Source organism: Penaeus chinensis, chromosome 17 (genome assembly GCF_019202785.1).
Source record: "Penaeus chinensis breed Huanghai No. 1 chromosome 17, ASM1920278v2, whole genome shotgun sequence".
Taxonomy (NCBI): Eukaryota; Metazoa; Arthropoda; class Malacostraca; order Decapoda; family Penaeidae; genus Penaeus; species Penaeus chinensis.
In genome coordinates this window covers 9,200,836-9,213,335 of record NC_061835.1, presented here as the reverse complement: position 1 = coordinate 9,213,335, position 12,500 = coordinate 9,200,836, and the positions used below count along the sequence as shown (strand labels likewise).

General features: G+C 38.9%; 4 protein-coding genes and 4 non-coding genes across 9 annotated transcripts in view; 6 read left to right on the top strand and 2 right to left on the bottom strand.

Annotated features, from left to right (window-relative positions):
• The first annotated feature begins 715 nt into the window (after positions 1-715).
• Positions 716-799, top strand: Trnal-cag. Its single transcript has one exon. It is a non-coding gene; the product is annotated as a tRNA-Leu (tRNA).
• A 320-nt stretch (positions 800-1,119) lies between these two features.
• Positions 1,120-4,634, bottom strand: LOC125034254. Of its 2 annotated transcripts, none has more exons than XM_047625990.1 (5): positions 4,587-4,634; positions 4,030-4,093; positions 3,732-3,830; positions 3,420-3,582; positions 1,120-1,175 (listed from the first exon to the last, which is right to left on the bottom strand). In XM_047625990.1, the coding sequence occupies exons 1-5, from the start codon at positions 4,592-4,594 to the stop codon at positions 1,156-1,158; spliced, it is 354 nt and encodes a 117-aa protein (XP_047481946.1). In that variant the 5' UTR covers positions 4,595-4,634; the 3' UTR covers positions 1,120-1,155. The 2 variants fall into 2 exon arrangements, with proteins under 2 accessions (XP_047481946.1, XP_047481945.1); XM_047625989.1 differs by lacking the exon at positions 1,120-1,175 and adding an exon at positions 3,205-3,294.
• Positions 2,880-2,963, top strand: Trnal-cag. The gene has a single exon. It is a non-coding gene; the product is annotated as a tRNA-Leu (tRNA).
• Positions 4,635-4,985: 351 nt separating the features above from the next.
• On the top strand, positions 4,986-5,966 carry LOC125034253. Its single transcript, XM_047625988.1, has 5 exons — positions 4,986-5,035; positions 5,188-5,263; positions 5,382-5,480; positions 5,603-5,765; positions 5,869-5,966. Exons 1-5 carry the CDS (start codon positions 5,028-5,030, stop codon positions 5,886-5,888), a joined length of 366 nt encoding a protein of 121 aa, XP_047481944.1. The 5' UTR covers positions 4,986-5,027; the 3' UTR covers positions 5,889-5,966.
• A 1,465-nt stretch (positions 5,967-7,431) lies between these two features.
• Trnal-cag lies at positions 7,432-7,515 on the top strand. The gene has a single exon. It is a non-coding gene; the product is annotated as a tRNA-Leu (tRNA).
• A 2,017-nt stretch (positions 7,516-9,532) lies between these two features.
• Positions 9,533-10,524, top strand: LOC125034252. The gene is made up of 5 exons (XM_047625987.1): positions 9,533-9,590; positions 9,743-9,818; positions 9,937-10,035; positions 10,158-10,320; positions 10,424-10,524. The coding sequence occupies exons 1-5, from the start codon at positions 9,583-9,585 to the stop codon at positions 10,444-10,446; spliced, it is 369 nt and encodes a 122-aa protein (XP_047481943.1). The 5' UTR covers positions 9,533-9,582; the 3' UTR covers positions 10,447-10,524.
• A 1,451-nt stretch (positions 10,525-11,975) lies between these two features.
• Positions 11,976-12,059, top strand: Trnal-cag. The gene has a single exon. It is a non-coding gene; the product is annotated as a tRNA-Leu (tRNA).
• Positions 12,060-12,291: 232 nt separating this feature from the next.
• LOC125034256 overlaps positions 12,292-12,500 on the bottom strand; it is a 1,103-nt gene continuing 894 nt past the window's right edge. Inside the window, exon 5 of the mRNA XM_047625992.1 lies at positions 12,292-12,381. Within this exon, the coding sequence (XP_047481948.1) occupies positions 12,362-12,381 (20 nt within the window). The 3' untranslated portion in view covers positions 12,292-12,361. The remainder of the gene's footprint in view (positions 12,382-12,500) is intronic.

Here is a 12,500-nt window from a genome sequence, read left to right as displayed (position 1 = left end):
CCGAGGCTATCATAATTGCAACAGTGACAAAAAGGAATCTTCACACAACCTACCTCCGGAAGGCTTGCAGTACTGGTCGACGGTGACGTACTCCTGCTGCTGGACGGTTGTGGTTGTGGTACTGTGGCACTGTCTCTGTCAGGTAGCGGGGCACTGCCTGCGTCTGCGTCACATATTGGGGCACGGCCTGGGTCTCTGTCACGTACTGGGTGGTGTACCGGACGGAGAGATACCAATTTGGATAAAACGTAAAAAGGTGCGATAAATAAGAAACGAATCAATAAATGTAATCTTTGATTGTCTATCTGAAGTTATCTCGAGAAAAAAAATGAGAAATTAAGATGAATAGATAAGTAAAACTACTTCTATCGTTAAGAAACTATCTGAAAGTGTGACCAAAACTAGACGACAAATAGTTGACAGGTACTTACCGCGATGTGGTACTGTGTCTGGGTTTGGTACCGGGTCACAGTGACATACTGGGGCACCGACTGCGTTTTGGTCACGTATCTGACCTCCGGAGGACACGGCTGGAAGGGAGGCAATTGGGGTCGAGACGTGAGAAGTTAGGCATATATTTCATTCTATTCTATTTGATTGTCATTAGGTCTTAAGTTACATCTGTGGCTTGCTAATTGAACGAATCTCGAAGCTTTTATTTATGATTTTATTTTTCGAAAGAGTTCTCATGTGCTAATATCCTTCAGACTTCAGAGTCAGGATGGCCGAGCGGTCCAAGGCGCTGCGTTCAGGTCGCAGTCCGGTCTTCCGGGCGTGGGTTCGAATCCCACTTCTGACACAAGTTTTAGAAGGACAGACACAGAGAGACAATTGCATGCTTTACACTTAAATTCACCTCAGAAGAGAGGTTATTCCCATTTCTGTTAAAACACATGGTCGTGGGATACTGACTACCATGCTATTCCATACCCTTTTGGATTATCAAGCGAAGTACACTTAATACTAAGCATGTGAGTGTTTACGTGTGATCAAATTATGCTTTGATAGTTACCATGTTAATGTTTGCGTGTTATAAAACTTTTCATGATGCAGTGGAAATTCAATATACGAAAGGGCCTAAGGTATTGATAATCAATAAGTTTATTAAGAAACATACAAGTTTCTCCATGTTAGCTAATGAAGTAGGTCTGCACTTCAGCCGCTGTAGCCATAGCCTGCAAAGGACAAGATCGAGTATCAATACCTCCGTCAGAACAAATGAAACCCTATTCCTATCCTTGAAGAATTGCATTATGCTGCAACTGAATGTCTACAAAATGATAATAAAAAGACACCCTACCTCCTGAGGGCTTGCAGTACTAGTCGACGGTGACGTACTCCTGCTGCGGGACGGTTGTGGTGACGTAGTGTGGTACTGTCTCCGTCACGTAGTGGGGCACAGCCTGCGTCTGCGTCACATAGTGGGGCATGGCCTGGGTCTCGGTCACGTACTGGTTGGTGTACTGTCCGAGTAGATTAAGCATATAGTTAATGAAAGATCTATTTAAACAAAGTACCAAAGTAAGGAGAAACAAAATGGACTATCTGATGGCGAGAAACTAGACCTCACAAATGCCAGAAAAAATGTCTATTTTTACTGAACTATCTGAAGGTGTGAGCGAAACCACACATGCCAAATAGTTAACAGGTACTTACCGCGGTGTAGTACTGTCACAGTGACATACTGGGGCACCGACTGTGTCTTGGTCACGTGTCTGACCTCCGGAGGACACGGCTGGAAGGGAGGCAATTGGGGTCGAGACGTAAGAAGTCAGGCTTATATTTTATTCTATTCTATTTCATTGTTGTTAGGTCTTAAGTTACATCTATGGCTTGATATTGGAACGAATCTCGAAGCTTTGATTCATTATTTTATTTTTCGAAAGTTCTCACGTCTTAATATACATATATATACACACATGTATGCATGTATATATATGTATATACAGACATGTATTTATATGTATATACAGACATGTATATATATGTATATACAGACATGTATATATATGTATATACAGACATGTATGTATATGTATATACAGACATGTATATATATGTATATACAGACATGTATATATATACACACATACACACACACAGACACACACACATGTATATATATATATATGTATGTATGTATATATGTGTGTGTGTGTGTGTGTGCATATATATATATACGTATACATACACACGCACACACACATACATATATATGTGTGTGTGTGTGTGCGCGCGCGCACACACAAATATATATATTTATTTATATATGTGTGTATATATATATGCATGTATGTATATAAATGTATACCTATATATGTATATACATACATTCATACATACACACACACACATATATATGCCCGCACACACACAAGTGGAAACGTTATCCTGATCACAATAAAAATATTCATGAAATATCAAAGGAAATATACTTCTCCACCATACCTAATGCACATACTAATGAGGGAGAAAAAAAGTTTCCCTTCCGAGCCATTGGGCATAGTCAGTTGAATTTTCCAGAAGGATCAAACAATCAGAACTTACATCGCTTTGGAAATCCGTTTGTTCCTGTTCACGACTTAGAACAGCATTCCGCCCTCGTTCTCCTGTTCCTCAAAACGCCGAGGCAGGTTCTTTTACAGGCCGTCCTTCTGTCCGGGCCTGTGGGTGCGCTCTTGTTTCTACGATAGAGATGATCATCAGTGTTACTGGACATAATCCTAGTAATAACGATAATGAAACATATTATACGTTACTGACATTATCTTTGTTAACGCCGCCAACTACTTCTGTTTGTTTTTTTTTCAAATTTCATATCCATGTAATATATCTTTATTCGTTCCTCTTCTTCTGCACGTAAGTGAGAGAATAGCCAAGTCAGGATGGCCGAGCGGTCCAAGGCGCTGCGTTCAGGTCGCAGTCCGGTCTTCCGGGCGTGGGTTCGAATCCCACTTCTGACACAAGTTTTAGAAGTACAGACACAGAGAGACAATTGCATGTTTAACATATACACTTATCTCAATAACAACTAAACCCGATCTTATTTCTGTTGAAACACGTCGTCGGGGATACAGACTACCTCGCTGTCTGGCACCTTTATAATTACGCTTTGATAGTCATCATGTAAGTGTTTGCGTGTGTTATAAAAATGTTCATGATGCAGTGAGAATTCGATATACGAAAGGACCTCATCAAAAGGTATTAATAATCAATAATTTTATTAAGAATCATACATGTTTCTCCATGTTAGCTAATGAAGGAGGTCTGCACTTTAGCCGCTGTAGCCATAGCCTGCAAAGGACAAGATCGAGTATCAATACCTCCGTCAGAACAAATGAAACCCTATTCATATTCTTGAAGAATTGCATTATGCTGCAACTGAATGTCTACAAAATGATAATAAAAAGACGCCCTACCTCCGGAGGGCTTGCAGTACTGGTCGACGGTGACGTACTCCTGCTGCGGGACGGTTGTGGTGACGTACTGTGGCACTGTCTCGGTCACGTAGTGGGGCACTGCCTGTGTCTGCGTCACATACTGGGGCACGGCCTGGGTCTCGGTCACGTACTGAGTGGTGTACTGGACGGAGAAATGGGGCACTAAATTCATTACAAAACCATTAAGTTATAACGTAAAAGAAAATGAGATAAATTGATGTCTATTTTTTACTGAACTATCTGGAAGTGTGAGCGAAACAGACATGATAAAAATAGTCGACAGGTACTTACTGCGGTGTGGTACTGTGTCTCGGTTTGGTACCGGGTCACAGTGACATACTGGGGCACCGTCTGCGTCTTGGTCACGTGTCTGACCTCCGGAGGACACGGCTGGAAGGGAGGCAATTGGGGTCGAGACGTGAATCTGGTATATATTTTATATTTATTTATATATTTATGTTTACTTATTTGTTTTTTAAGGGTCGCAGTCAATTTGCTAATGGAACTAATTTCGAAGCTGTACACTGTGATTTATGACTTTTTTCTAAAGAATTTTCACATGCTAATACTGCTGACGTCTGATGCTAACCTTTGCGTAGCCATACTGGGCCTCAACGACCGCTGCTGCCACGAAGAGGGTTGCCAGAACAGCACTGCAAAAAAAAAAAAAAAAAATGAAATCATTATTGGAGGTTTTTATGAACTAGTGCACTGTTATACCCAGACACATGTGCATCCACATACACACAAATATATCTATTTATATTATACACACACACACACATACACATACACACACACATACATATGCACATACACACACATACACACACACACATACACACACATATATATACACACACATATATATACATGTGTGTTTATGTGTGCGTGTGTGTAAATATATATATCTATATATATCTATCTATATATATATATATATATAAATGTGTATATGTGTGTGCAATATTGATAGATAGATAGTTATATTTGTGTGTATGTGGATATATATATATATATATATATATATATATATACATATATATGTGTGTGTGTGTGTGTGTGTATGCAAGTATGTAGGTATGTATATTGAAGACTGCACAATTTTTGTTTTTTGGATAAATGCAACAAAATGAAGTGACAAACCGAATCATATTGAAAAGGTTTAAGTGACACTCTTGCCAAAACAAACTACCGCTGAGAACTGCAGGGTCGGTGTGCCGCTGGAGACCTTATATACTCGGCTTCTCTCCTCACTCCAGACTTTCCCGCCCACCCAGCAAGGTCGACACGTAGGCAAATTTGCGAATGGAGTACAGCTTACGATTTTATTACGATTATCACTCTATAAATGATAATAATGCTGAAAGGACTGAGAATGCATCTCCAGTTGGTAAGTTTAAATTATATATATAAAAAGGATTATGTTGCGCAGTATTATGGAGAAGATTTAAGGAGAGGAACACCAGGCATAGTGGACGAAGGTCAGAGAGTGACGAGAAGGGCTATATAATGCCCAGCAACATTACACACACACACAGTTCACTGTTAACTCCTTAAGAAACACTACCTTAAGAGCACTTCAACATGCATTTGTGAGTTTTTAGTTTCATGTTTCATTACTGCGAAATAGAGGGTTCATGATATCAGGTATTGGACATTTTTAACTCTATTTCATACTCATTTCTGAAGAAAATATTAGAACGCTTTCAAGATGGTTAATTGGTGATGTGCTTCCTCAAATCAGCTCCTTCCTGACGGCGACCCTGATGGTGGCAGTGGTGGCGGCGGCTCCTGAGGCCCAGTATGGTTATCAGGCCCCTGTGAGTAGTGCTTAAACAACGTCTTTATGACTATATAAATCATCCTTAGGGTTTTATAGATTGTACTCTTGTTTTTGGCACAGAAAAGGAGACAAATTTCTTCTGTTCTCGCCCCCAGAAGTGCAAGCCTGAGATCCAGTACGTGACCCGGACGGAGACCGTGCCCGAGTACGTAACCACAACCCAGTACCAGACTCAGACACAGTACCAGACTCAGGTAAGCTGTCACACTGCTACATATTCTTTTATATCCTCCATTCCAGTGCTCTCAACCCGCTAATAAAACATTTCATCTAACCTTTACTATTGCAAATGTAACATCAGCCATTCCCACTGCAGTACCAGCCGCGCTACGTCACCCAAACGCAGCAGGTGCCCCAGTACGTCACCCGAACGCAGACGGTGCCCGAGTACATCACCCAGACGGTGCCTCAGTACGTCACCAGGACGCAGTACCAGAAGCAGTATGTCACCGTCACCAAGCCATGCCCGACCTCAGGAGGCAAGTGGTTCTTAACTAAGGATATATTTTGAGCTGAGAACTTTGTTAAAGAACCGTACATGCTTCTTTATATGACATTTAATATTTGTTTCGACTTTCACAGGCTACGGATATCACGGTTAAGGACTTCCGAGGAATCTTCGTGTTTTTTAAAAGTCTCAGAATCGGCTTTTGTAATTTAATAAACAGTCTTTAAACACACTATATGTTTTATATTCATTGATATCATAGACTCTACCTAAGAGATATAAAATGTTATGAAGTGCATAAGGATACATGTCTGTATATACATTCGTACACACACGGACTCTGTGTTATATATGTATACATACCATACACACACACATACATATCATATATATATGTGTGTGTGTGTGTGTGTGTGTGTGTGTGTGTGTGTGTGTGTGTGTGTGTGTGTGTGTGTGTGTGTCTTGAATCTTACGTTAAACACAAAGACACCAAACTGAATGTCTATCAAAATGCTGAAGACGGATTTTTTGGCCTTATTTTTCAAGTTATTAAGCACATTTATCTGCATTTCCCAGTTTATAAGCATTAGCCAATCTGTACTAACATGCTTTACGAAATCAGTTACTACTTGTTTCCTGTTATGTATACAATATTTTTGACGATCAAAGTTAAAGTAGAAATTGATTAAGACCTCAAGAATGTGACTGTTTGAGCTGCACAATCCTAATCTCCGTTGCATATCTAATGCCCTCCCTTCCTTTGGTCACTATCATATCACTGCGTTTGTATATTACTTATTGGTTATAGAGCATATTCGAAAGACATTTTTATAGTTTCGATTGTTCTTCCACATGTTTTTTTTTTTTTTTTTCTCTCTCTCTCTCTTCTTTGGCTCTTATTAGTATCACATCGGACAGAACAGAAGACAGTGACTGATATATTAACTCTTGGTTATAGGGCATATTTTAAAGACTCTTTAATAGTTTCGATTATTTTTCCGTGTGTTTTCTTTCTTTGACATTTATTAGTATCACATCGGAGAACACAGCAGACAGTGACTGCGTGTGTACCGTTGCTACAAAGGCCGACGGAATTATTTTTGTTATCGGTAGTAAGGCACATCTAATACATCTATCTAAATCATTTTACATACAGCGTATTTAGATAGATAGACAAATCGATAGATATAGATCCGGTATAAACAGTAATATGGCTTAGGCCTGAAACGTGTCTTAAAATTAGGTGTTCTAAAAGTTCATGAAATAGGTAGAAAATAAAGTTGATGACGTTGCTAAATAACAGAGCTGGAGATGGAAGAATAATACATGCAAAGATAATGATAATAATAGTGACACTGGATATCCTTAGGTGATGGCGGTGTAAGTGATAATGTTGAAAATGAAGATAATAATAATGGTAGCAACAATTGTTATCATTGGAATCAATATCGGGTTGGTGATTATTTTTACCGTTATTATTGTTAAACGTTTCATCTTGATAACTCTCCTCGACTTTTCTCGTCCAAGTATATCCATCAATAACTTTGTAATCATTACTATATTGCATCGTATCACATTTCTTTCCTAGTCGTGACTGATATAACATCATCGTTGTTAGTACTATAACACTTTTTCCTTCTTTTCACGCATGTATGTATATAAACTTTATTAACACGCACAATTTCAATTCTAATGTAGTCAGGATGGCCGAGCGGTCCCAGGCGCTGCGTTCAGGTCGCAGTCCGGTCTTCCGGGCGTGGGTTCGAATCCCACTTCTGACACAAGTTTTAGAAGGACAGACACAGAGAGACAATTGCATGCTTTACACTTAAATTCACCTCAGAAGAGAAGTTGTTCCCGTTTCTGTTAAAACACATGGTCGTGGGATACTGACTACCATGCTATTCCATACCCTTTTGGATTATCAAGCGAAGTACACTTAATACTAAGCATGAGAGTGTTTACGTGTGATCAAATTTTCCATGTATAAAAATTCCTTATTAAAAAAAGTAATAATAATCAATAATTTTATTAAGAATTATACAAGTCTTTTCATGTTAGATAAGGATGTTGATCTGCATTTCAGCCGCTGTAGCCATAACCTGAGAAAAAAGAAACGCATTCATAAAAAGGGACCAAGGAAGAAGGCAATACTAGCAGATTCACCGGTAAAAAAATATATAGACATCACCGTCTTTCTGTTCTCCAGGAAATGTATTATATGTAATCAACTCCAAGGAAGTCACATGCGTGGAGCGACCTACCTCCGGAGGGCTTGCAGTACTGGTCGACGGTGACGTACTCCTGCTGTGGGACGGTTGTGATGACGTACTGTGGCACTGTCTCCGTCACGTAGTGGGGCACTGCCTGCGTCTTCGTCACATATTGGGGCACGGCCTGGGTCTCGGTCACGTACTGGGTGGTGTACTGGACGAAGAGATGGGGCGGTGAATTAATTACAAAGCCATTTAGGATATATCGTGAAAGAAAATGAGAGAAATTAAGAAATTAAGTCTATTTTTAATTATTTATCCGATGGTGTGACCAAAACTAGACATGACATATATTTGACAGGTACTTACGGCGGTGTGGTACTGTGTCTGAGTTTGGTACCGGGTCACAGTGACATACTGGGGCACCGACTGCGTCTTGGTCACGTATCTGACCTCAGGAGGGCACGGCTGGAAGGGAAAGAGAGAGTTTAGACATTCCAAATAAGTTTGACACTGACATCTGTGTAGCCTATCAAGAAATACTCCTCAGATTAGCCAGGTCTTTGAGTGAATACTACAAATGGAAATGAAATGCTACAATAAATAATATCCTTCTAAAAAAAATCCAATTAGTCGTACCAACCTTTGCGTAGCCATACTGGGCCTCAACGACCGCCGATGCGAGAAGGATGGTTGCGAAAACGGCGCTAAAAAGAAAAAAGTGCATCCACATACACACAAATATATCTATTTATATTATAACACACACACACACATACACATACACACACACATACACATGCACATGCACACACACATACACACACATATACATATACACATACATATGCACATACACACACATACACACACACATACACACACATATATATACATGTGTGTTTATGTGTGCGTGTGTGTAAATATATATATATATATATATATATATATATATATCTATATATATATATATATAAATGTGTATATGTGTGTGCAATATTGATAGATAGATAGATATATTTGTGTGTATTGGTATATATATATATATATATATATATATATATATATATATATATATGTGTGTGTGTGTGTGTGTGTGTGTGTGTGTGTGTGTATGCAAGTATGTAGGTATGTATATTGAAGACTGCACAATTTTTGTTTTTTGGATAAATGCAACAAAATGAAGTGACGAACCGAATCATATTGAAAAGGTTTAAGTGACACTCTTGCCAAACGAACTACCGCTGAGAACTGCAGGGTCGGTGTGCCGCTGGAGACCTTATATACTCGGCTTCTCTCCTCACTCCAGACTTTCCCGCCCACCCAGCAAGGTCGACACGTAGGCAAATTTGCGAATGGAGTACAGCTTACGATTTTATTACGATTATCACTATATAAATGATAATAATGCTGAAAGGACTGAGAATGCATCTCCAGTTGGTAAGTTTAAATTATATATATAAAAAAGGATTATGTTGTGCAGTATTATGGAGAAGTTTTAAGCAGAGGAACACCAGGCATAGTGGACGAAGGTCAGGGAGTGACGAGAAGGGCTATATAATGCCCAGCAACATTACACACACACGCAGTTCGCTGTTAACTCCTTAAGAAACACTACCTTAAAAGCACTTCAACATGCATTTGTGAGTTCTTAGTTTCATATTTCATTACTGCGAAATAGAGGGTTCGTGATATTAGGTATTGGATCTTTTTAACTCTATTTCATACTCATTTCTGGAGAACACATTAGAACGCTTTCAAGATGGTTAATTGGTGATGTGCTTCCTCTCCTCAGCTCCTTCCTGACGGCGACCCTGATGGTGGCAGTGGTGGCGGCGGCTCCTGAGGCCCAGTATGGTTATCAGGCCCCTGTGAGTAGTGCCTAAACAACGCCTTTATGACTATATAAATCATCCTTAGGGTTTTATAGATTGTACTCTTGTTTTTGGCACAGAAAAGGAGACAAATTTCTTCTGTTCTCGCCCCCAGAAATGCAAGCCTGAGATCCAGTACGTGACCCGGACGGAGACCGTGCCCGAGTACGTAACCACAACCCAGTACCAGACTCAGACGCAGTACCAGACTCAGGTAAGCTCTCACACTGCTACATATTCTTTTATATCCTCCATTGCAGTGCTCTCAACCTGCTAATAAAACATTTCATCTAACCTTTACTATTGCAAATGTAACATCAGCCATTCCCACTGCAGTACCAGCCGCGCTACGTCACCCAAACGCAGCAGGTGCCACAGTACGTCACCCGAACGCAGACGGTGCCCGAGTACATCACCCAGACGGTGCCTCAGTACGTCACCAGGACGCAGTACCAGAAGCAGTACGTCACCGTCACCAAGCCATGCCCGACCTCAGGAGGCAAGTGGTTCTTAACTAAGGATATATTTTGAGCTGAGAACTTTGTTAAAGAACCGTACATGCTTCTTTATATGACATTCAATATTTTGTTCGACTTTCACAGGCTACGGTGGATATCACGGTTAAGGACTTCCGAGGAATCTTCGTGGTTTTTAAAAGTCTCAGAATCGGCTTTTGTAATTTAATAAACAGTCTTTAAACACACTATATGTTTTATATTCATTGATATCATAGACTCTACCTAAGATATATAAAATGTTATGAAGTGCATAAGGATACATGTCTGTATATACATTCGTGTGTTATATATGTATACATACCATACACACACACATACATATCATATATATATGTGTGTGTGTGTGTGTGTGTGTGTGTGTGTGTGTGTGTGTGTGTGTGTGTGTGTGTGTCTTGAATCTTACGTTAAACACAAAGACAGCAAACTGAATGACTATGAAAAGGCTGAAGACGGATTTTTTGGCCTTATTTTCGAGTTATTAAGCACATTTATCTGCATTTCCCAGTTTATAAGCATTAGCCAATCTGTACTAACATTCTTTACGAAATCAGTTACTACTTGTTTCCTGTTATGTATACAATATTTTTGACGATCAAAGTTAAAGTAGAAATTGATTAAGACCTCAAGAATGTGACTGTTTGAACTGCACATTCCTAATCTCTGTTGCATATCTAATGCCCTCCCTTCCTTTGGTCACTATCATATCATTGCGTTTGTATATTACTTATTGGTTATAGAGCATATTCTAAAGACTTTTTTATAGTTTCGATTGTTCTTCCACATGTTTTTTGTTGTTTTTTTATACTCTTCTCTGACTTTTATTAGTATCACATCGGACAGCACAGAAGACAGTGACTTATATATTAACTATTAGTTATAGGGCATATTTTAAGGACTCTTTTATAATTTCGATTATTTTTCCGTATGTTTTCTTTCTTTGACATTTATTAGTATCACATCGGAGAACACAGCAGACAGTGACTGCGTGTATACCGTTTTTTTTTTTTTTTTTTTTTTTTTTTTCGTTATCGATAGTAAGGCACATCTAATACTTCTATCTAAATCCTTTTACATACAGCGTATTTAGATAGATAGACAAATCGATAGATATAGATCCGGTATAAACAGTAATTTGGCTTTGGCCTGAAACGTGTCTTAAAATAAGGCGTTCTAAAAGTTCACGAAATAGGTGGAAAATAAAGCGTTACGTATGGATATGTTGATGACGTTGCTAAATAACAGAGCTGGGTATGGAATAATAATACATGCAAAGATAATGATAATAATAGTGACACTGGATATCCTTAGGTGATGGCGGTGTAAGTGATAATGTTGAAAATGAAGATAATAATAATGGTAGCAACAATTGTTATCACCGTAATTAATATCGGGTTGGTGATTATTTTTACCGTTATTATTGTTAAACGTTTCATCTTGATAACTCTCCTCGACTTTTCTCGTCCAAGTATATCCATCAATAACTTTGTAATCATTACTATATTGCATCGTATCACATTTCTTTCCTAGTCGTGACTGATATAACATCATCGTTGTTAGTACTATAACACTTTTTCCTTCTTTTCACGCATGTATGTATATAAACTTTATTAACACGCACAATTTCCATTCTAATGTAGTCAGGATGGCCGAGCGGTCCAAGGCGCTGCGTTCAGGTCGCAGTCCGGTCTTCCGGGCGTGGGTTCGAATCCCACTTCTGACACAAGTTTTAGAAGGACAGACACAGAGAGACAATTGCATGCTTTACACTTAAATTCACCTCAGAAGAGAAGTTGTTCCCGTTTCTGTTAAAACACATGGTCGTGGGATACTGACTACCATGCTATTCCATACCCTTTTGGATTATCAAGCGAAGTACACTTAATACTAAGCATGAGAATGTTTACGTGTGATCAAGTTTTCCATGTATAAAAATTCCTTATTAAATTTTTTTATAATAATCAATAATTTTATTAAGAATTATACAAGTTTTTTTCATGTTAGATAAGGATGTCGATCTGCATTTCAGCCGCTGTAGCCATAACCTGAGAAAAAAGAAAAGCATTCATAAAAAGGGACCAAGGAAGAAGGCAATACTAGCAGATTCACCGGTAAAAAAATATATAGACATAACCGTCTTTCTGTTCTCCAGGAAATGTATTGT